Source organism: Osmerus eperlanus, chromosome 3, assembly GCF_963692335.1.
Source record: "Osmerus eperlanus chromosome 3, fOsmEpe2.1, whole genome shotgun sequence".
NCBI lineage: Eukaryota > Metazoa > Chordata > Actinopteri > Osmeriformes > Osmeridae > Osmerus > Osmerus eperlanus.
In genome coordinates, this window is record NC_085020.1 from 23,988,234 (window position 1) to 24,013,347 (window position 25,114).

The 25,114-nt window shown below is 47.9% G+C and overlaps 1 protein-coding gene across 1 annotated transcript in view; it reads right to left on the reverse strand.

The window, feature by feature from the left end:
- Window positions 1-25,114, reverse strand: part of fmnl2a (formin-like 2a) — an 80,228-nt gene that overhangs the window by 32,840 nt on the left and 22,274 nt on the right. Inside the window, exons 2-6 of the mRNA XM_062458033.1 lie at window positions 22,475-22,558; window positions 21,713-21,793; window positions 13,199-13,275; window positions 8,802-8,885; window positions 3,265-3,423 (exon numbers count right to left, since the gene is read on the reverse strand). Coding sequence (XP_062314017.1) covers window positions 3,265-3,423; window positions 8,802-8,885; window positions 13,199-13,275; window positions 21,713-21,793; window positions 22,475-22,558 — 485 coding nt within the window. The remainder of the gene's footprint in view (window positions 1-3,264; window positions 3,424-8,801; window positions 8,886-13,198; window positions 13,276-21,712; window positions 21,794-22,474; window positions 22,559-25,114) is intronic.

A 25,114-nucleotide genomic window follows, 5' to 3' on the forward strand; every position in this document is an offset into this window, starting at 1 on the left:
GTTCTATTGAGGCGGATGTGAAGCCATGTCTCCTCACAAACTGTTCAATCAACTCAATTCACATTTCTGATCCAGAAGGAAATGTAGGAGTCCAGGTGACACCGTGTACAGTTCCAGAATAAGTACAGAAGTAATGAGTAGAAAACACAATAGCACTGAAATATCAGAAAGAATGAAGGGACTGTATCTGCCTAAGACTAGACTGTATCTGTATGAATATATATCTACAGCATGCGGGAACATCTGCTGGAACACTGCCTCATAAACACTATTGAACACAAAGGCTATTATTTAGTCAAACGTCATTACACGTAAACATCCTATCAGCAGGTGATATAAGAACAAGCCTGGAAACCACATCTCCATATTAAGATACGAATCACGGTGAGCAACACTCAATGACAAAACAGTTCATTGTTATGATGCAACAGACAGGCCTGCTTTGACAAGTCCAGCGTTGCTCACAAACCATAAACATTCCTCTCAGGCTTCCAGCTATGTTTTCTGTGAGGTATAATGAAAGGATGGGCTTTTCCAAATAGCATCTGACTACAACACAACTAGAAGGACTACAACCCAACTTATATATGTGGACGACCCACACACTTCTAGAAGCACAAACACTAAACGTGAGCTCTACTGTACCATCTCCGTGAGCACTTCACCAAGCAGGGAGTCCTTTAGGCAGCCGGAAAAGGTTTAGGAAAACACACAGGAGCATACTGTTAATGAGGAGCCACAGACACAACACAGTGACAGTGTTTTTGTACATTGGAAACATGAATTTAAGCGAATAACTAAAAGGCTAGTAAATAAAAATCTATCTTAATCCTAACATCAGTGTTAAATTACCTTGACATCTCTTGCTGAGTTTGGAGGAAACTAAAGAATCGTACAGAGTTTTAGTAGATGTATGAGAAGTCTTACATAATTGTACACATCTATATAACTACAGGCTATCGAGCATCTGCACATAGCAATGTTGAAGCACACAGGCGGCTTCACAGGAGCGCACCCCACCAGAATGGGAGCTTTGTGTTTGTAAATCGGTATAAATAGGGTGACCAGACGTCCTCTTTTACCCGGACATGTCCTGTTTTCGAGACTTAAAAAATGCGTCCAGCGGCAGGGATTCCAAAATTTTGCCTCTTCGGATATTTGTGTTTCTCTGGGTCTTTCACAAACTATTACGCCCTTAAAAGTTTTGGAAATGGTATCTCCCTTAAGTTCCACTTTCTTGCACAAGCTCTGACTGTAGAGAGAACTGTCATTTTGATCAGATAGTGCGGCATGCAATACACGACCAGCACCCAGCATTCTGTAGATACAGCTGTAACACGGATATCTCTTCTGTAGATACAGCTGTAACACTCTGATATCTCTACTGTAGACACAGCTGTAACACTGATATCTCTACTGTAGATACAGCTTCAGCTAGTCTCCCAACTCGGCTACTTGGTCCCCCTCCAGACCGTAACCTCTGTGGTCAACTCCAGTCTGGACACCTACACCCCCCCAACCAGTCGCCCATTGCTGTGTCAGCTATAGGGTTAGGGTTAGGAGATATAGGAGAGCTAACACCAGGGTTAGGGTTAGGAGATATAGGAGAGCTAACACCAGGGTTAGGGTTAGGAGATATAGGAGAGCTAACACCAGGGTTAGGGTTAGGGTTAGGAGATATAGGAGAGCTAACACCAGGGTTAGGGTTAGGGTTAGGAGATATAGGAGAGCTAACACCAGGGTTAGGGTTAGGAGATATAGGGTTAGGGTTAGGAGATATAGGGTTAGGGTTAGGAGATATAGGAGAGCTAACACCAGGGACACCGTGGGATCAGCTCTTCTAGAGTCTGAGGTGTAAGGAAGCCAGACATCATGAGAATGTCAGGATTAAACCAGAGTCAAAAATAGGCGTAATTGGATGAGATTATGTTTTACACAGCATTAACTGTGTTTGGCGGCCTAATCCCAATGAAACCCTGTTTCATTTAAATGTTTTATTACTAAATATAATAGTCCCTTTCATTTAAAGAGGCATGTTAGAGAGGGACGCAACGAGACACCAGATCACACTTCATGAAAAGGTCATGTAAAGTCAGCAATCCTTAGACGGGCGGAGAATGACCCTGGCAGCCAACAGACACTTAAGTCATTTATAGATTTTCAGGCCTTATGACTTTATAAAGGGTCTTTTCAGACATCACATGAAATGAGTGACCACATGACAGCAGGGTCTTGTGTTTAGACTGGTTCACCACCACAGTCAGTATACATCAAGCCATTGGTAGGTGTGACACATTTGTGTGTGTGTGTCTGCATACGTGTGAGTGTGTGTGGGGGTATGTGTACATTTAAGTCAATGTTCAGAAATATTATCCTTGAAAGATACAAAAATATTTGACCAACACTGAGATGTGACTGGTAATTATGATCCGTCTTTGTTTTGTTTATGTGTCTCTGTTTTATGATGTTGTGTTTCTTATTTTATCATTATTATATTATTTTTCTGTTTGTTTATCTAATTTCCTGGATAGAGGAAGGATAAGGTTGTTAAGTATGAAGGGTAAGTACAATAAGCTTCAGCCTACACCTTTCGTTTAGTTTTTTGGTCATAGAATATTACGTTTGATTTAGTTTTATTGTTGATGTAATGATTTGGAATGATTAACCACTTTAGTGGCTGTGTGGTCAATCTGTTGATGTGTGTGACTGACGTGTGTGTGTGCGAGCATGTGTGTGTGTGTGCGAGCGTGTGTGTTTGTGTGCGGGCATGTGTGTGTGTGTGCGAGCGTGTGTGTGTGTGCGAGCATGTGTGTGTGTGTGTGTGTGCGAGCATGTGTGTGTGTGCGGGCATGTGTGTGTGCGAGCATGTGTGTGTGTGTGTGAGCATGGTGTGTGAGCATGGTGTGTGTGTGTGTGTGAGCATGGTGTGTGTGTGCGAGCATGTGTGTGTGAGCATGTGTGTGTGTGAGTGTGTGCGACCATGTGTGTGTGTGAGTGTGTGTGAGCATGTGTGTGTGTGAGTGTGTGCGAGCATGTGTGTGTGTGTGTGTGTGCGAGCATGTGTGTCTGTGCGAGCATGTGTGTGTGTGCGAGCATGTGTGTGTGTGTGTGTGAGCATGGTGTGTGTGTGTGCGAGCATGTGTGTGTGAGTGTGTGTGAGCATGTGTGTGTGTGTGTGTGCGAGCATTTGTGTTTGTGCGAGCATGTGTGTGTGTGCGAGCATGTGTGTGTGTGCGAGCATGTGTGTGTGTGTGATGCTGGTACCGTAGAGTTGAGTGGCGTCCTACACGGGACAGGTTGTTGCCACTGGTGGGGGGGGTGAGGAGGGGTCCTCCTCCATGGAGGTCCTCTATGGAGCGGCTCCAGGGTTTGGTCTTTTCCACTGAGCTGTCTGTACTACTCTCAACACCATCCCCGTCAAACCTGCAACAGGGACACACCGTGTGTTTGTGTGTGCTTGTGAGTGTGTGTGTGTGCTTGTGAGTGTGTGTGTGAGCTTGTGAGTCTGTGTGTTTGTGAATATGACTGTGTACTTATTCCCTAACCCTAACCCTTATTCACAATGACAGGATGATAACTGACAGGCGCGGGGGTCCAACCAGGGGATTATCAGAACGGCGGGTCAACACACTTTTACTGGCGGCCATTAAAGAGTTGTGGACAGATCCTTATAACAGCGCCAGAGAAGTGAATTACAACTTTAATTGCACTTATAAAAGGCCATTGCTTCTGAATGGAAACCCTGTGACTGGTATCAAGTCTTCTATGAATAGAACATATGTATACCGCGCAGCAAGAAAGAGAGGGAGAGAGGGAGAGAGAAAGAGAGGGGAGGGAGAGAGAGGAGATAGGGGAGGGAGAGAGAGGAGAGAGGGGAGGGAGAGAGAGGAGAGAGGGGAGGGAGAGAGAGGAGATAGGGGAGGGAGAGAGAGGAGAGAGGGGAGGGAGAGAGAGGAGATAGGGGAGGGAGAGAGAGGAGATAGGGGAGGGAGAGAGAGGAGATAGGGGAGGGAGAGAGAGGAGAGAGAAAGAGAGGGGAGGGAGAGAGAGGAGATAGGGGAGGGAGAGAGAGGAGAGAGGGGAGGGAGAGAGAGGAGAGAGGGGAGGGAGAGAGAGGAGATAGGGGAGGGAGAGAGAGGAGAGAGGGGAGGGAGAGAGAGGAGATAGGGGAGGGAGAGAGAGGAGAGAGGGGAGGGAGAGAGAGGAGATAGGGGAGGGAGAGAGAGGAGATAGGGGAGGGAGAGAGAGGAGAGAGAAAGAGAGGGGAGGGAGAGAGAGGAGATAGGGGAGGGAGAGAGAGGAGAGAGGGGAGGGAGAGAGAGGAGATAGGGGAGGGAGAGAGAGGAGATAGGGGAGGGAGAGAGAGGAGAGAGAAAGAGAGGGGAGGGAGAGAGAGGAGATAGGGGAGGGAGAGAGAGGAGATAGGGGAGGGAGAGAGAGGAGATAGGGGAGGGAGAGAGAGGAGATAGGGGAGGGAGAGAGAGGAGAGAGAAAGAGAGGGGAGGGAGAGAGAGGAGAGAGAAAGAGAGGGGAGGGAGAGAGAGGAGAGAGGGGAGGGAGAGAGAGGAGATAGGGGAGGGAGAGAGAGGAGATAGGGGAGGGAGAGAGAGGAGAGAGAAAGAAAAACTGATGATAGACAGAGAATTTGACATTTACATTTACATGTATTCATTTAGCAGACGCTTTTATCCAAAGCGACTTCCAAGAGAGAGCTTTACAAAGTGCATAGGTCACTGATCATAACAACAAGATAGCCACAAAAACATTGCGAGTAGCCAAAACATGAAGCACACATTGTGAACAACCAAAGTAAGTGCCAAAGGGAAGAACCATAAGCGCATGTAGTTAAACAAGTTACAATTAAACAACATGAACCGCTATAAGTGCAAGTGTACCTGTAGAAAAAAAAAACAAGCAACAATAGTAAAAACAATATATCACAGCAAGTACAACAATTTAAATCAGTTACCACTAACCACAAGAGCAACAAGTCTCTAAGCAAGAGTCATTGTGATCCTTGAGGAAACTAACTAAGAGGAAACTAACTAAGAAATATCTTTACAATGTACAGAGTCAGTGCCCATAACCTGGCAATAGAGAAAGGTTGCCATAGAAACACATGGTTGGCTAAAGAACAAAGGAAATGCTAACACTGTAGTTCAAATGAAATGAAATTGAACAACATTTTCTCCTACAATGCCCAAAGTACAAAAATACTAGAAAATGTTACTTCCCACAATTTGCTTTTAAAATTACAGGGTTTAGATGAGAAGACTTGCATAGTTTTGGGCGAAAATGTAGCAACAGTGGAGCTGGCATTGTATTTAGTGTATGCCTTGTCTAGCTTGAGAGAGGCAGAGGCTCACGCTGGACCAGGTTGTTGAGGCCCCTTGTAGTCATGTTAACTTATGTGTTGTCACAATTATTGTGAGAATGCTGTTCAGCATTCTCACTATTGTTTTTCAACTTCTTAGTTCTTCCGCCGTTTTTTGGCCTTTAACTCGTTCTGCATACTTTAACCGATTCCTACAACTTTTGTATCAAAACGTTCAGCTCCTTCAGGAGATGATGGCTATGACTTTTGGTATTTCTCACTTTTATACTTTTTAAGACATTAAGGTTTTTGTGCAAATTATTCTCCCATTAAAAGTAATGGTAAATCCTTTCAAATCATTAAAAAGCTTCCTCCTCTTTCAAACGTAACTACTTCAGCTTACTTTCAGCTAGAGACACCATTCAACCTTTAAAATGTTCACAAGACATTCAGCTATTCCCAAATGATTCAGCTTTTTCAAATGTTCAGCCAATTTTGAATTATGACAGTTTGAAATACATTAAAATGTTTGCTCCTTCTTGATTTTTATCAGCAGCAATCTGCTCTTTTTCTGATATTCAACTAATTTGTCAAACAAATTCCTCTAACGTTCATATAGTTTAACTTACAGAAACAAGTTATACCTTAAAATGTAGGAAAAATTGTCCTCTTTCAGCCAATGTAACTACTAAAGAGCTCACATTTACAGATTTTCAGCTATGAGCCTTGAAGCGAGAGCAGCCTTTCAAATTCTCTCACTAACTTCAATGGAGAGGTGAGTAAAATCAGTCAGAGAAAGCAAGAAGGAACAAGATTTTGAAACTGCCGATAGAGTCGTATTTCTGACCGCACAGACATATAAAGGACATCTCTGGTTTCGGCAGAGTCTTGGGTCTCGGAAAATATCCTTATATTTTGGATTGGACTTATAGTTTTGCGTCTAGGTCAACTTGTTTGAGGTGTGGATGCAAGGTAAATGTTCGTTTTTCTTTCTGCCTAGCTCGTTAGCTATCACAGCTGCGCCATCACCGTGGCAACCAAACAAACAAGCACCAGGAAAGCAAAAGGAACACGTTTTTGAAACTGCAGGTAGAGTCGTATTTCTGACTGCACAGATATATAAAGAATATCTCTGGTTTCGGCAGAGTCTTGGGTCTCGGAAAATATCCTTATATTTTGGATTGGACGTACAGTTTTGCGTCTAGGTTATCTTGTTTGAGGTGTGGATTCGAGCTACATTTCTCTTATTCTCTGCCCTCAGCGCGTTAGCAATCATAGCTGCTCCATCGCCGTGGCAACCAAACAAACACGCACCAGGAAAGCAGAAGGAACACGTTTTTGAAACTGCAGGTAGAGTCGTATTTCTGACTACACATACATATAAAGAATATCTATGGTTTCGGCAGAGTCTTGGGTCTCGGAAAATATCATTAGATTTTGGATTGGACGTACAGTTTTGCGTCTAGGTTATCTTGTTTGAGGTGTGGATTCTAGCTACATTTCTCTTATTCTGTGCCCTCACCGCGTTAGCAATCATAGCTGCACCATCACCGTAACGACAGACACGCACCACTCAGTCTCTCACACAGGTGATTGGTACATTTACTTGACCATGAGAAACACGATTACTAGCAATTGTCGGTTTATACCAATAATACGATTACTCCGTTTACATGTGTAATTAGTTATGCGATTACTCAATAAACGCGTCTACATGATTCTTTTTTATTAATCGTTGTATGCTCCACGGACAAAACTTGCACCATCATCCTTCTGCAACGTGTCTTCCTGTATCGGCCCTACTGCTGTATGTTTCATTCCATCAACACATTGAATCCTACTAAGAAAGCCGAGTAAACGCACTCAATGGTAGGCTACATCTGCTACTGCTATTACTATCCCAACTATAATTTAATCTGTTAAAACGATAATATTCTTGTTACGACTAGCTAGCCTACTTCTTCTTCTGTTTAACAGTTCAGCTTTCAGCTTCTCCCACATTGTAGGCTATTTTAGCTCTTAGCTTTGTTAAGATGATGCAGTTCAGCTTCCACACTGCCTCTTTTGTGTGACTCACACATTTTTGAAATTCATTTCAGCTTGCGGGTATTTTCTCATTTCTCACTTTTATACTTTTTAAAATATTAAGGTTTTTGTGCAAATTATTCTCCCTTTAAAAGTAATGGTAAATCCTTTCAAATCATTGTTGGAATGCTGCTCCAGTCCCTTTCAAAAATACCTTTCGGTTGCTTTGAAGCTTCAGCTTATAACTTTCTACTAAATTTTCACTATTTTCAGCTTTTTTAGCATGGTCAGCTATCCCCATTCAGGTTTTCAGCATTCTCACTGCTGTTTCGCAGGAACAGCCGTTTCTAGTTACATTTATTTCTTGTTGTAATTCATTTAGGTTATTATTACAATTTTTCTTCTTCATTTTAACAAATGTAAATGTATCATAATTTTGATAGGTTCAATCTTATATGGCTTTTGCAACAATGCTCACAAATTCATGCCAATAAAGCATAATTTAATTTAATTAAAAATTAAAGGGGGTCAGATGGCTGAGCGGTTAGGGAGTCGGGCTATTAATCAGAAGATTGCCGGTTCGATTCCCGGCCTTGCAAAATGACGTTGTGTCCTTGGGCAAGGCACTTCACCCTACTTGCCTTGGGGAGAATGTCCCTGTACGTACTGTAAGTCGCTCTGCATAAGAGCATCTGCTAAATGTAATGTAAATGTAAAGTTGAGAGAGAGAGGGAGAGACAGACAGACAGTCTTGGCGTGACGGGGCCGGCCCCAGTGCTGGGTGCCCCAGTGCTGGGTGCCCCAGTGCTGGGTGACACAGTGCTGGGTGCCCCAGTGCTGGGTGCCCCAGTGCTGGGTGCCCCAGTGCTGGGTGCCCCAGTGCTGGGTGCCCCAGTGCTGGGTGCCCCAGTGCTGGGTGCCCCAGTGCTGGGTGCCCCAGTGCTGGGTGCCCCAGTGCTGGGTGACACAGTGCTGGGTGCCCCAGTGCTGGGTGCCCCAGTGCTGGGTGCCCCAGTGCTGGGTGCCCCAGTGCTGGGTGCCCCAGTGCTGGGTGCCCCAGTGCTGGGTGACACAGTGCTGGGTGACACAGTGCTGGGTGACACAGTGCTGGGTGCCCCAGTGCTGGGTGCCCCAGTGCTGGGTGCCCCAGTGCTGGGTGCCCCAGTGCTGGGTGACACAGTGCTGGGTGACACAGTGCTGGGTGACACAGTGCTGGGTGCCCCAGTGCTGGGTGCCCCAGTGCTGGGTGCCCCAGTGCTGGGTGCCCCAGTGCTGGGTGACACAGTGCTGGGTGACACAGTGCTGGGTGACACAGTGCTGGGTGACACAGTGCTGGGTGACACAGTGCTGGGTGACACAGTGCTTTTGACAGCTAAGCAGTGTCGTGTGGATGCATCAGTGAATCAGCAGAAAAGGGCCTTTGTGAGCTTTGTGTGAGGGCATCTGCCAGCGAGTGACTTACGTGACAGCGTACTGTGCAAAAGAAAGATATTCCACCAGAACATCCAGACCTTTGTTGTCCTCGTTCAGGAACTCTCTCACCCACCTGGTGGAAACACAGAAACTGGGCTTTACTCTAAAGGACAATGTGCATTTAACAAGCTTACATCCTGTGGTAGGCTACATCTCTGTATGCAAACACCACCCTGACAGACAGATATTTATGGTATTCAGTCATTTACCAATGAGATAAACAAGGGGTTAGAGAACCGAAGAAATATATTTGCAGTTATAAGAAAACACACACACACTAGACTACACACACACACACGTGCATGCAAGCACACACACGACTACACACACACGTGCACGAAAGCACACACACCAGCTACTCTACACACACAGGTTACACTGTGTCCGCACACACAAACGTATTGAGCTCTCTTGTCTTCCAAGATGGAGGGAGGGGGGCTGAGGATGATCAAGGCTCCCTCCCCTTCAGCAGAGCGACAGTGAGCCCCCCATCCCATCCCTAACCCTTCAGCAGAGCGACAGTGAGCCCCCCATCCCATCCCTAACCCTTCAGCAGAGCGACAGTGAGCCCCCCATCCCTGCCCTAACCCTTCAGCAGAGCCACAGCGAGCCCCCCATCCCTGCCCTAACCCTTCAGCAGCTGCAGACTCTCAGACCGCGGCATCCTCGCCTCCACAGCTCTCGTGGTGACATCACAACTATTTATTGGGCCTATTCTTTGAACTGGGACTGACAGGATTGTAATTATGTAGACGTGAATTTAGAAGTAAAACATAATAACACGCAGGCATGGGTTACTGCTGTGAGACTGTGAACTATAAAGCTACACTTGTTAGCTGCTGATTTGGGATGGACTGGCTGCAGGTGTGTCAAGCAGCCACGTGGGAACCATTACCTGCCCAGTACAATCCTCCTGTTGACACCAACAGCTGTTGGTGATGAGGGGGGCAGCCAGTGGAGCAGAGCAGTGACACTAAAGAAACAAGCTTCCCATTATACGTTTATCATCAATAGATTTGTCTTTGTCACTTCAGAAAATAAAGGCATATTATTTACTGTTGGCACTGCCCCCCCCCCCTCCTCCTCCTCTTCTGTATATCTTTCTACATCCCTCCTCCCCCCTTCTGTCTGTCTCTTCAGAGGATCATGCTTCATTCCATGTCTCCCCCCTTTCTCTCTCTCCTTCTATCTCCATCCGTCCTCCTCTCTCTCCCTCTAACAGCTAATACTTCATTATCTAATCTAGATTAGGTAGATTATGTATGTAATCTAGTTTAGTAACATAAGGTCGCTAAAACAGGCCAGGAGATAATCCACATAAACAATAGCTGTCCTTCAAAAAGCACATACTCTATGGGTGCCACTAGACATCCTTTACTTCCTGAGACATGACTCCATGCTCATCACATGCCGGGGTGTTCCAGTGTTGCCGGGATGTTCCAGTGTTGCCGGGGTGTTCCAGTGTTGTGAGCTGCTATGCGTGTGTGTCATTAAGATCCCAGGACTGTAGAGTAGTACTCCACCTCCACTCACTCCACCTCCACTCACATCACATCACCTCCACTCACTCCACCTCCACTCACATCACCTCCACTCACATCACTTCCACTCACTCCACCTGCACCTCCACTCACATCACCTCCACTCACATCACCTCCACTCACTCCACCTCCACTCACATCACATCACCTCCACTCACTCCACTCCCATCACCTCCACTCACTCCACCTCCACTCACTCCACCTCCACTCACATCACTTCCACTCACTCCACCTCCACTCACATCACCTCCACCTCCACTCACATCACCTCCACTCACCAAACCTCCACTCACATCACCTCCAATCACTCCACCTCCACTCACTCCACCTCCACTCACATCACCTCCACTCACTCCACCTCCACTCACATCACATCACCTCCACTCACATCACATCACCCCCACTCACATCACATCACCTCCACTCACTCCACCTCCACTCACATCACCTCCACTCACTCCATCTCCACTCACATCACCTCCACCTCCACTCACCAAACCTCCACTCACATCACCTCCACTCACATCACCTCCACTCACTCCACCTCCACTCACTCCACCTCCACTCACTCCACCTCCACTCACATCACCTCCACTCACATCACCTCCACCTCCACTCACATCACCTCCACTCACTCCACCTCCACTCACTCCACCTCCACTCACTCCACCTCCACTCACATCACCTCCACTCACATCACCTCCACTCACATCACCTCCACTCACTCCACCTCCACTCACTCCACCTCCAGTCACATCACCTCCACTCACTCCACCTCCACTCATATCACCTCCACTCACATCACCTCCACTCACATCACCTCCACTCACATCACCTCCACTCACATTGTGAAGTCAAACTCAAGTGGAGACAATTTGCAAAGTGGGCGTAACCTAAATGCCCTTCCGGGTTTCCGCCCGGGGCTTTAAAAAGGAGACGTCGGAAGTAAACATTAGTTGACGAACGGCAAGAGTCGAGAGGAAGAGAGACTGGTCTGCCGGTTGCCAGCAAGAGATGCCCTACAAACGCCCGAATGACAGCCGGTAAGGAAACTAAGCTCTGAAACCTCCTCGCTGATGTAGCCACACAGTTGGCAGACGACTAACTCTGACGTCACTGAACCCTGTGGTGCTGGGGAAATTCGTCCGCTTACCGCTGTTTAAGGAGTGAGTGTATGGTAAACTTTGAGAGTGCTAATATGAGCGAGTCTGTAATGCTTTTGATGCTCTTGATCTATGGTGTTAGTGTAATTAACTGTTTAAATGTTATATTGGGTTTAAAACCGGGGAAAATCTGATAAAAATGTGTATTTAAATATGTGTATTTGTGTTTTTAAAAACAGGAAAAATCTTATAAAAATGTGTATATTTGTGTTGAAAGGTTTTTCACCTGAACTGAACTGAAAGCTGAAAGCTGAAAGCTGAAAACTGAAAACCAAAAAAAAAAAAAAAAAAGGAGAAAAAGGGAAAACGATCTGAGTGGAATCCAGTTCTTTATTTCGGGGTGGAGGCATCAAATCCCTTTCAAGTGGGGTAGCACAAAATATTAGGAGGAACTTGACACACATCACCTCCACTCACTCCACCTCCACTCACATCACCTCCACCTCCACTCACATCACCTCCACCTCCACTCACTCCACCTCCATCACCTCCACTCACTCCACCTCCACTCACTCCACCTCCACTCACATCACCTCCACTCACTCCACCTCCACTCACTCCACCTCCACTCACATCACCTCCACTCACATCACCTCCACCCACTCCACCTCCACTCACATCACCTCCACTCACTCCACCTCCACTCACATCACCTCCACTCACATCACCTCCACCTCCACCTCCATCACCTCCACTCACATCACCTCCACTCACTCCACCTCCACTCACATCACCTCCACTCACATCACCTCCACTCACTCCACCTCCACTCACATCACCTCCACTCACATCACCTCCACCTCCACCTCCATCACCTCCACTCACATCACCTCCACTCACTCCACCTCCATTCACATCACCTCCACCTCCACTCACTCCACCTCCACTCACATCACCTCCACCTCCACTCACATCACCTCCACCTCCACTCACATCACCTCCACTCACATCACCTCCACTCACTCCACCTCCATCACCTCCATCACCTCCACTCACTCCACCTCCACTCACTCCACCTCCACTCACTCCACCTCCACCTCAACTCACTGCACCTGCACTCATTCCCAGGACTGGAGTGTAACCCTGTTCAGCGTCTCTGTGTTGTCGTAAGAGGACAGGGACGTTATCGAGCGCAGGTCTTCCTGTTCCTGACAAGGTCACATGCTCTCCTGTCAGGGCTGTCACCCAATCACCACTGACCTCGCTCCATCCCATCAGCCCCTGCACCTTCCTGCTGTCCCTCATTCTGCCTCCAGATCCCAGCATGCATCTGACCTCACTGCCACCCCTCACTCTGAGGGTTGATAAGCAATCAATCACACTTCCCCCAAAACATGACTTCCTGGAATCTGTGAATCCCAGCAGCCCGAACGGCCACAGGAGGATCAGACAGCAGGACAGCACGGACACCTTCACTTTGAGATGCTGCACATCAAGTTCAATCCTGTCAGCTGTAAATCGTCTGACTTGTGGAATGTTCTCACGTTATCTGAAGAGCGATCACTAACATCGAAAACCAGAGCTCTGGAGAGGAGGAGGAGGTGGTTATCTTCAACATTAGTCTCTACATGCTTGTGTGTTTCCGGGCTTCTGGAATGCCAAGATCTTCCCTCCGACCTTCATACTGCTTCAGGCCTTCAGACATTCAAAGTTCAGAGTTCACACAACGCTGCACAACTCACCCGATGTGATTGGTCCGTAATGAAATTTCCAGTTCCCTCAGGACTTGTGTGGACTCTTGTACTCTCCGTCTGAATTTCTGAGGAAAAACAAGGAAAGGTGTATGTCATCACGCTTACAGCTCCTCAATCACCCACCCCAAACTATGTACGACAAGCAGACATCATTTGAAGGTGCTTTGAGGCAGTGAAAGGTAAAGGCAGACAGACATGCAGCACATCTACAGTATTGAGGTCTGTGATTCCCAAACACAACAGTCGGACGAGGTTGAATGATTTATGGAGCATTTCCATAGCTGTTGTGACATTATAAATGCTATTCATCCAAGCGTGTTATGGGAGGGGGAGATTCTCTATAAACAGGTTGGGATATGGAAGATTTCATGTTCTCTTATTTGCTCATGTTGTGCTTTTAATAGACCAGGGTTTCTCCTGGCTGCTTGATAGAATAAACTCATTAGAACCTAGCACACACGCACAGACACACGCACACACACACATACACACACGTAAACACACACACACACGTGTACGTGAGTGAGTACTGTATATATGTTGATACAGGGGGTCTCTTATTACTTTCATTTTCAGACAAAAAGACGTGTGAATCCAGTCAAGTCCCCTCTGGCAAAACCAGCGAGCGGACAACCACCCTGGCCTGGTGACTGACAGGAGCGTAGCGCTGGCAACCACCCACCCTGACCAATGAGAGGATGCACCGCCCTGATGACACACCATAAAATCATTGCATCACAGCTGTCAACAGGGGTTGCCCCCCCCTCCCCGTATGGTCGGCTCAGACTGTTTCCACTGCGCGTCTCTATCAGGCAGGAAACAGCCCTAGGCCCGCTGCATGTGCTGGAGAAACATGGAGAGGATAGGGCTGTTCCCATGGCCCGGGTGGTGTGTGTGTGTGTCTGTGTGTGTGTGTGTGTCTGTGTGTGTGTGTGTCTGTGTGTGTGTCTGTGTGTGTGTCTCTGTGTGTGTCTCTGTGTGTGTGTGTGTGTGTGTGTGTGCGTGTCTGTGTGTGTGTCTCTGTGTGTGTGTCTCTGTGTGTGTGTGTCTCTGTGTGTGTGTGTGTGTGTGTGTGGCACATGAGGAGATGAGAAAAAGTGTTTTCATTACGGTGGAGCCTTTTGTGTGTTTGTGTAAAGCGTAGCGAAGGCTCCACCAGTGCCCCTCCTCTCCTCCCTTCTACCTCCCCTCCTCTCCTCCCTTCTACCTCCCCTCCTCTCCCCCACATCCCCTTTGCACTAAGTACTACCAGCTGCAGCATTGAACAGGGGAGAAAAAGAGAGAGATGAAAGGAGGGGGAGAGAGCAATACATTTAAGTGAAGAGAGAGAAAACAAAGATAGAAAGAGAAAAAGAGAAAAAGAGGGAGGGTGAGAGCAAACAAGAGAGAGGAGGGGGAGAGGAGAAGGAGGGGGAGAGGAGGGGGAAGAAGAGAAGGAGGGGGAGAGGAGAAGGAAGAGGAGAAGGAGGGGGGAGGGGGAGAGGAGGGGGGAGAGGAGGGGGGAGAGGATAAGGAGGGGGAGAGGAGGGGGAGAGGATAAGGAGAGGGAGAGGAGGGGGGAGAGGATAAGGAGGGGGAGAGGAGGGGGAGAGGATAAGGAGGGGGAGAGGAGGGGGGAGAGAAGAAGGAGGGGGAGAGGAGGGGGGAGAGGGGGGAGAGTAGGGGGGAGAGGATAAAGAGGGGGAGAGGAGGGGGGAGAGGAGAAGGAGGGGGAGAGGATAAGGAGGGGGAGAGGATAAGGAGGGGGAGAGGAGGGGGGAGAGGAGAAGGAGGGGGGAGAGAAGAAGGAGGGGGAAGAAGAGGGGGGAGAGGAGGGGGGAGAGAAGAAGGAGGGGGAGAGGATAAGGAGGGGGAGAGGATAAGGAGGGGGAGAGGAGAAGGAGGGGGAGAGGATAAGGAGGGGGAAGAAGAGGGGGGAGAGTAGGGGGGAGAGGATAAAGAGGGGGAGAGGAGGGGGGAGAGGAGAAGGAGGGGGAGAGGATAAGGAGGGGGAGAGGAGGGGGAGAGAAAAAGGAGGGGGACAGGATGGGGGAGAGGAGAAGGAGGGGGAGAGGAGGGGGGAGAGGATAAGGAGGGGGAGAGGAGGGGGGAGAGGATAAGGAGGGGGAGAGGAGAAGGAGGGGGAGAGGATAAGGAGGGGGAAGAAGAGGGGGGAGAGTAGGGGGGAGAGGATAAAGAGGGGGAGAGGAGGGGGGAGAGGAGAAGGAGGGGGAGAGGATAAGGAGGGGGAGAGGAGGGGGGAGAGAAGAAGGAGGGGGACAGGAGGGGGGAGAGGAGGGGGGAGAGGATAAGGAGGGGGAGAGGATAAGGAGGGGGAGAGGAGGGGGGAGAGGATAAGGAGGGGGAAGAAGAGGGGGGAGAGGAGAAGGAGAGGGAAGAAGAGGAGGGGGGAGAGGATAAGGAGGGGGAGAGGAGGGGGGAGAGGAGAAGGAGGGGGAAGAAGAGGGGGGAGAGGATAAGGAGGGGGGAGAAAAGAAGGAGGAAGAAGAGGAGGGGGGAGAGGATAAGGAGGGGGGAGAGGAGGGGGGAGAGGATAAGGAGGGGGAAGAAGAGGGGGGAGAGTAGGGGGGAGAGGATAAAGAGGGGGAGAGGAGGGGGGAGAGGAGAAGGAGGGGGAGAGGATAAGGAGGGGGAGAGGAGGGGGGAGAGAAGAAGGAGGGGGACAGGAGGGGGGAGAGGAGAAGGAGGGGGAGAGGAGGGGGGAGAGGATAAGGAGGGGGAGAGGATAAGGAGGGGGAGAGGAGGGGGGAGAGGAGAAGGAGGGGGAAGAAGAGGGGGGAGAGGAGAAGGAGGAAGAAGAGGAGGGGGGAGAGGATAAGGAGGGGGAGAGGAGGGGGGAGAGGAGAAGGAGGGGGAAGAAGAGGGGGGAGAGGATAAGGAGGGGGGAGAGGAGGGGGGAGAGGATAAGGAGGGGGAGAGGAGAAGGAGGGGGGAAGAGGAGGGGGGAGAGGAGAAGGAGGGGATAGAAAGTTTGGGGGGTGTATACTGGAGGGATCATCCTGGAAACAAATTCATGCCTGATACATTCTTGGGGACTTGGAATGGAACTTTTCCACCCTGGTAGTGAGCGGATTGGCTTGGAGCAGCTCAGAGGAATGTACCAAAGCAGTGGATTGGCTGGGATTTGCCGGAAGGAATGTACCAAAGCAGCGGATTGGCTGGGGGTAGAGCAGAGGAATGCAGCCAGTGACCACTACTCACACTCAGGCACAAAGTAGCAATTGTTTGAGTTTGAAGAAAAGGGGAACAGGAATGTGTCAACCATAACTCTCCCACTCTCTTTCTCTCCCTTTCTCCCTCTTTTAATGACTACCTCCATCCATCTTTCCTTTTTCTCTCTTTCTGCCTTTATTTCTCTCTCCTTCTCTTCAGAATCAGAATCAGAATTCGGTTTATTCGCCATGTATGTTATACAAACACGGAATTTACTGTGGCAGTAAATGTCAAATCCTGTCAATCCTTCTCTCTATCCATCTCTTCAATCATTCTCTCTCTATCCATCTCACAAACGCTCAGATGACCAAAAAGTGCCAAGAAATATACCACAGTTAGCACAACTATACAGTAATAACAGTCATAATAGTGTTAAGAACAGAAAATAATAATTTGTAAGACACAGTGACAACAAAACCGAAACAAAATCAAAACAAAATGAAAACAAAAATAACTAAAGTGAGTAGTTACAGTGACATGGACAATACATACAGTTAGGTCCATAAATATTTGGACATTGACACAATTTTCATAATTTTGGCTCTGTATACCACCACAATGGATTTGAAATGAAACAATCAAGATGTGCTTTAAGTGCAGACTTTCAGCTTTAATTTCAGGGTATTTACATCCAAATCAGGTGAACGGTGTAGGAATTACAATACATTTTATATGTGGCCCCCCCCCTTTTTAAGGGACCAACAGTTGATTTGATGTGTAATGTACAGTATAAGCTGATATTATTAAGGAAGTACATCTACTTTCGGAAACAGTAGTCTACTATTTCACTGACGTATTAGCATCATGACATTAGCCTGTGTTGCCCGGGCAACACATACTACAGTAGTCTATGATGTAGCGTTATCTGTTTTCAATCGTTAAAATAAACATTCCTCACATATATATTTTCGTTGTAGGATTTATTCTGACATTAGTAAACGATTTGTTGGTGAAATTACCATTACCTGTGGTTTCAAACCAGTGTTGCTCACTGCAACGCTGTAGCCTACGCGAGACACACTACAAAAACATCTACAGTACACAGCTGTTTAGGAAATCAAACGGCGACAGAACATGTTCGGCACTCCCCTTACTTAAATCAAAAGTCTCTGACCACTAACCTGAACTTCATTGCCACAGCCTAAACGTTGTCAATCTGTTCATGAAAATAATTAATTTCAGCCTAAACCGTACAACGGAACGTTAAATCCAATTCAACCAACGCAATCGCTACCAAGACGAACACAGCAGTAGTCTAGTACTGTACCGTAGTAGTACAATTTACCGGGGCAGCTTCTCCACACAGGGCTATATCGCATTTTGCGTTGTTACTGACAATGATCGCTACCAGTGAGCTTTTTATGAATGAGCGATTTTCCACTAAATAAATGTCAAGCTTATTTACGTTTTGGGGGGCATATTTTCAGTTAGCAGATGGTACTGTTTGAATCGTGATTCCATCTTCTACTGCCGGTAAAGTCGTAGAATAATCTTCAAAGGGGGTTCTTTATTAATGAATGAATGCAATGAGTAGGCTAAATGCCTGAAAATATCATGAGAAGGGAAAAACTTAAAATGACGTTTAAGTCATAGAGATTAGGTCAATTTTTACACCGGTCTGCCAAATTTATTCGTTTTGATTCAACGATGAGGCAGCCTCTTGCATGGGAAATGAGAAGACATCTATTTCATTCTACACTTCACTCGTATTTTCAATTGTAAATGAGCAGCAAAAAAAAAAATGCTTTTAAATCTATGTAATCTTTATAAATAATAAGTATGCATTTTTATATAAAATATACAGAAATATCAGTTGTAAAAATGTCATTCAAAAAGGGACCCCTGTGCAACCGACGCAAGCAAGCACACCCTACAATTTCCCCAGAAATTGTACCCTCTCTAGTTGGGTGTGCTCAAGCCTTCGGCGAGAGCACAACCTTTGTTCTCTCACATATATATTATTGGGTGTGCTTTGCCTTCGGCAAGGGAACAACCTTTGTTCTCTCACATATATATTATTATTCTTTTTATTATTTTTGCCCCCCTAAAACTCAGTCAATATTTGGCCTACATAGACAACCTAGGTGTCAAAAGTTTCGTCTTGGTAGCGATTGAGTTGCTTCTATTGGGATTTACGTTCCGTTGCATGGTTTAAGTGGAAATTAAGTTTTTGTGGCGAAAAGTGAAGCTAACGGTGGCTAACTTGCTAGCCACAGTCAATGACGCTACTTACGTCACTAACGTCACGAAAACTCGCGTGACTACCTCTAGCAGAACATTAGTTTAGCAGCTCGTTAACTTCTGGGAGATAGCTAAGCTAACTGCTTTACTGCAAGGCAGCTGCAGAAACGCCACAAGCAAAGAGGCCAGGGTGATAACTATTTACAAATTTTACTTTGTGATATGACACACAATTGTGACGTGTAATGTACAATATAAGCTTTTATTAAGGAAGTACATCTACTTTCGGAAACAGTAGTCTACTGTGTCACTGAAGTATTAGCATCATGACATTAGCCTCTGTTGCACGGGCAACACATACTACAGTGGTCTATGATGCATCTGTTTTCAATCGTTAAAATAAACATTCCTCACAAATACATTTTCGTTGTAGGATTTATTATGACATTAGATTACAAGTAAACGATTTGTGGGTGAAATTACCATTACCTGTGGTTTCAATCCAGTGTATCACTGCAACGCTGTAGCCTACGCGAGACACTACAAAAACATCTACACAGCTGTTTGGGAAGTCAAACGTCGACAGAACATGTTCGGCACTCCCCTTACTTAAATCAAAAGTCTATCTAACTACTAACCTGAACTTCATTGCCACAGCCTAAACTTTGTCAATCTGTTCATGAAAATAATTAATTTCAGCCTAAACCTTACAACGGAACGTTAAATCCAATTCAACCAACGCAATCGCTACCAAGACGAACGAACACAGGAGTAGTCTAGTACTGTACCGTAGTACCGGGGCAGCTTCTCCACACAGGGCTATATCGCACTTGGCGTTGTTACTGACAATGATCGCTACCACTGAGCTTTTTATGAATGAGAGATTTTCCACTAAATAAATGTCAAGCTTATTTACGTTACTTATGTACGTTACTGTATCTATCTAGTGGTTCTCTCTCTGTGTATCTATCTAGTGGTTCTCTCTCTGTATCTATCTAGTGGTTCTCTCTCTCTGTATCTATCTAGTGGTTCTCTCTCTCATACCCCTTTTCCACCAAAGCATTTTGGGTTCTGGTTCAGAGCCAGTGCTTAATCTCGAACCAGTTATTTCTCTTTTGACAGCCTAAGAACCGGCTCCCAACCAGGGAAAGTGGTTCTTAAGTAGCACCAAAACATAGCTGGGCTAAAGTAGGAACCAAGTAAGAACAGCTTGCGTCAGGGGCGGGGTTACCGTGACCAACAAGACGAACAGAATCCTTTGACCACCATTGCTCTACGTTTTTACAATTTATATTTCAGCTAAACGGTATGTGTAAATCAGCAACTGAATTAAAATGTGACGAGAAGTGGGCAGTGTAGTTGCTGAAAATTTGCTTATTTTATTGATGAAACGGCTAATTTGTAAATTTGCTCCGACTTTTCAATAACCTAGCTAGCATCGCAGTGCAGTGCAGACACTAGTTGCTGCATTTTATTATAACCCTTTTAAATGAGTGAAATGACGAACACTAATGTTAGGAACTATTGAGCCTATATTTAACACAAATGTAATACACAAGCACTATACAGCAAAGCTTTATAAAATGTTTTAAAATGTTGCGCTGATAATGCCAGTGTTGTCATACTGCTGCGAGTCCAGGGTATTGCGCAATAGCCAAGAAATCCCACTTCTCAACCTCGCGTTCTTCGGATTGATAAACAGCCATTAGGTGCGCTCGACATGGACTGACTTCATGCAGCGCTGCAGCCGGCTGCAGGCGGCTGACTTGAAACAATGGCTGTTTATCAATCCACGTTTTTTTCCGTTCTTGTGTTCTTGCGAACTCGTTTGACGTCATCTTTCATTGCCCAAGTACAGTTCCAATCCAAAGAACACAAGTCACCAAGAACGCCAAAAATACCCGGAAATGTTCCTGATCCGCTCCTTTTATCGAGGATGCATCGGATGGTGACTTGACCAGAGAAAACGCTTCTGATTTCCCAGAAGTCCTTGCGGACTTGCAAGACCATTCTCGCAAGGACGCTTGCAAGAACGTTCTTCAAAAGAATGTACTTGCGTTCTCAGCGTTCTTCGGATTGATAAACAGCCAGTGAATTCTGGTTAGACTTTTTGTCCGATTTGAGACGGTGCCGAGGCTAGGTCACTGTGACGTAGCCATCAAAGTACCGTGAGATCGATTTGAGAACTTCCGGCTGTGTAGCCGAGCGCATTTTCTCAAGAGCAACTGCAAGGGTTCTAATGACGACACAGCTATTTCATGATTGGCCAGACTCACACACGACAACTTTGATGCATGTTTTGTAATTATTCTGACACCTTCAGTTTCGAATGCTCAAATCCGGACCAAACAGTTTAATTTAATAAAAAATGTGTTGAAGAAAGGGTTTTAGTCAGCCTCTGCACTAACGGAAAGACTAAGTTTAATTATAAATAAAGTAAAGTAAGCAAACAGCGCTTGATCGGCCATGACTGACGTCAACGCAGCAAACCACGAGAAGCTGGAATGTCCGACTTCACAGAGACGTTTTCAACTCCGCCCCGACTGCAAGCGGCTACTCTCGCCGGTCGTTTCATGCAGCCGCAGTCCATGTCGAACGCATTTATAATTTATTTATAATTAAACTTTAAATTAGAATCCGTGCAGTTGCTCTTGAGAAAATGCGCTCGTCTACACCATAGATATATATAAAGTCTAGATGTCTTATGGCGGAGTTTCGAAAGTCCGCACATGGCGGCCATCTTGCAACAGTCAACTCGCTCACCCATAACATTGTGTTGATGCTACATGCACTTTTTAAAAGACCATAACTTGCTCAATTTTCAACCGATTTTTAAACGGTTTGGTTTGTTATCAACGTCAGAGATGTCGTTATGCCACTGCATACTTCTATTCTTAAAAAAATAAAAAATAAAAATTATTCATTAGTATGCAGTGGAATAACGACATCTCTGACGTTGATAACAAACCAAACCGTTTAAAAATCGGTGTAATCTGTATCTATTTAGTGGTTCTCTCAGTTTCTATCTAGTGGTTCTCTCTCTGTTTCTGTCCATCTCTCTCTGGAACAACAGTATTTCATTCTTGTGTTTGTCTGTTTTTATCTCACCTTGCTGGTGACGGCTGGGTCCAGATAACCTCTCAGCTTCTGAATGTACGTGTGAGGGGGGTTCTTCACCTGGAACCTTTCCTGTTGGGGGGGGGGGGGGGTGCACAGAGAACAACACATTAGACTACATTCATTACACGTGTAAAAAGTACTCACACAAATACGTACACACAAAAACTCTCAGTCATACAGACACACACACTCTCTCAGTCATACAAACACACACAGACACACACACTCTCAGTCATACAAACACACACACAGACACACACACACTCTCTCAGTCATACAAACACACACACTCTCTCAGTCATACAAACACACACACAGACACACACACACACACTCTCTCAGTTATACAAACACACACAGACACTCTCTCAGTCATACAAACACACACACAGACACACACACACTCTCTCAGTCATACAAACACACACACAGATACACACACACTCTCTCAGTCATACAAACACACACACTCTCAGTCATACAAACACACACACAGACACACACACACACTCTCAGTCATACAAACACACACACTCTCTCAAATACAAAGGAACACAAGCACACACACAAACACACACAGAGCCTCAAAAAGTATGACGCAGAAGCAGTCTCTTCCCGTTTCAGCAGCAGGACAGAGCAGGCCGTGCCGGGTGACTGTGTCAAACAGACAAGAGGTCGATATGACAGGGTATCTAAAGGACATGGACAGTCCAGACATGTGGCTATGCAGAACAGGTATGAAGGTCCCACCTGGTCACAGATGAGTTCCCACTTCTTCTCATTGTCGTACTGACGCAGTAGTCTGGCTTTGTCTGGAGGGAGGTTCATACAACTCTGAGAGAGAGAGAGAGAGAGAGAGACAGTGAGAGACAGAGAGAGACAGACAGAAGGAAAGGTCATATTAATTAATGTTGATCGATGACATCTGGTTTGATGGTTTGACTTGGCAGTCAAGTTACACACTCACAAAAAGGTCAATAACTCCAAACATTTTTATGGTCTTCATTAAAGCATCAGATACACTATGTCTGCTCATGTGACACGGAATGTGTCTCCCTCTAGGACCCTCCACCTGCAGGGAGGGTCCTGGGTGAGGGAGGGTGTCTGGGAGGAGAGGAGAGTAGAGAGGGGGAGGGGGGGAGTTGATCTAAGTTGATCTCCACCACTCACACAATACACACACTGGCTACTGCATGCAGCACAACCTTCCGCCACCCACACAGCACACACACTGGCTACTGGGAAACAAGAGAGGAAAGTGTGGTAATTTCCAGAGTGTGCTGCTACTGGAGGTTCTGTTCTCCTCACAATCCATCAGCAGAACCTTCTATCAGGGTGACTGTTCAACCAAGAGACCCCAAGTTTGTTCCGTCGCTGGATTTTCCGAGGCTGTGTCCGGTGGGGAGGGCGCGAGGAAGATGGATGAGGAAGATCTTCAGACTGACGTCGGTGTCGCACTAGCAATGCATATGCCGGGATACCCTGCTATATACCCCGCCCTATTAGGAAGGTGTGCCCCGATTGCGTGATATGACGAGTTGCTCGTGATGCGTGATGTCTCGCGTCCCTTGCATGAACCAGCTCCGCTGGTTGTTTTTCCATGACTGAATAATAACAGGATGCAGTCTGAGTGGCGATTATACCATACTTGCCTGTGTGTAAACACTGTGTGTCTGTGTCTGCCACACCCTCGCTGCCACGCCCTCTCTGCCACACCCTCTCTGCCACGCCCTCTCTGCCACACACCCTCTCTGCCATGCCCTCTCTGCCTCACACCCTCTCTGCCACACACCCTCTCTGCCATGCCCTCTCTGCCACAAACCCTCTCTGCCACACACCCTCTCTGCCACACACCCTCTCTGCCCTCTCTGCCACGCCCTCTCTGCCCTGCACTCTCTGCCCTGACCTCTCTGCCCTCTCTGCCATGCCCTCTCTGCCCTGCCCTCTCTGCCCTGCCCTCTCTGCCATGCCCTCTCTGACACACACCCTCTCTGCCACACACCCTCTCTGCCCTCTCTGCCACGCCCTCTCTGCCCTGCCCTCTCTGCCCTGCCCTCTCTGCCATGCCCTCTCTGCCATGCCCTCTCTGCCATGCCCTCTCTGCCATGCCCTCTCTGACACACCCTCTCTGCCACGCCCTCTCTGCCACACCCTCTCTGCCCTCTCTGCCACGCCCTCTGCCCTGCCCTCTCTGACACACCCTCTCTGCCATGCCCTCTCTGCCACACCCTCTCTGCCACGCCCTCTCTGCCACGCCCTCTCTGCCACGCCCTCTTTGCCACGCCCTCTCTGCCATGCCCTCTCTTCCCTCTCTGCCACGCCCTCTCTGCCACGCCCTCTCTGCCACGCCCTCTCTGCCCTCTCTGCCACGCCCTCTCTGCCACGCCCTCTCTGCCATGCCCTCTCTGCCATGCCCTCTCTGCCCTCTCTGCCACGCCCTCTCTGCCACGCCCTCTCTGCCCTCTCTGCCACGCCCTCTCTGCCCTCTCTGCCACGCCCTCTCTCCCACGCCCTCTGCCACGCCCTCTGCCAAGCCCTCTCTGCCACGCCCTCTCTGCCCTCTCTGCCCTGCCCTCTCTGCCACGCCGTCTCTGCCATGCCCTCTCTGCCACGCCCTCTCTGCCACACCCTCTCTGCCACACCCTCTCTGCCACACCCTCTCTGCCCTCTCTGCCATGCCCTCTCTGCCACGCCCTCTCTGCCCTGCCCTCTCTGCCCTGCCCTCTCTACCCTCTCTGCCCTGCCCTCTCTGCCCTGCCCTCTCTGCCACGCCCTCTCTGCCACACCCTCTCTGCCACACCCTCTCTGCCACGCCCTCTCTGCCACGCCCTCTCTGCCCTGCCCTCTCTACCCTCTCTGCCCTGCCCTCTCTGCCCTGCCCTCTCTGCCACGCCCTCTCTGCCACGCCCTCTCTGCCACGCCCTCTCTGCCACACCCTCTCTGCCACACCCTCTCTGCCACACCCTCTCTGCCCTGCCCTCTCTGCCACGCCCTCTCTGCCACGCCCTCTCTGCCACGCCCTCTCTGCCCTGCCCTCTCTACCCTCTCTGCCCTGCCCTCTCTGCCCTGCCCTCTCTGCCACGCCCTCTCTGCCACGCCCTCTCTGCCACACCCTCTCTGCCACACCCTCTCTGCCCTGCCCTGTCTGCCCTGCCCTCTCTGCCCTGCCCTCTCTGCCACGCCCTCTCTGCCACGCCCTCTCTGCCACGCCCTCTCTGCCTGTGAGGAGAAGCAGCTCCAGCACTCATCAGCTGACTGGAGAACCAGAGGAACCAGGCTGCAGCTGACTGGAGAGAACTGTCTCCAGGGCTACATTCTTGTCTGTCCAAACACATACCACCACTGCTCCGCCACCTTCCTCAACACATTAAAACAGAACCTGACACTTGA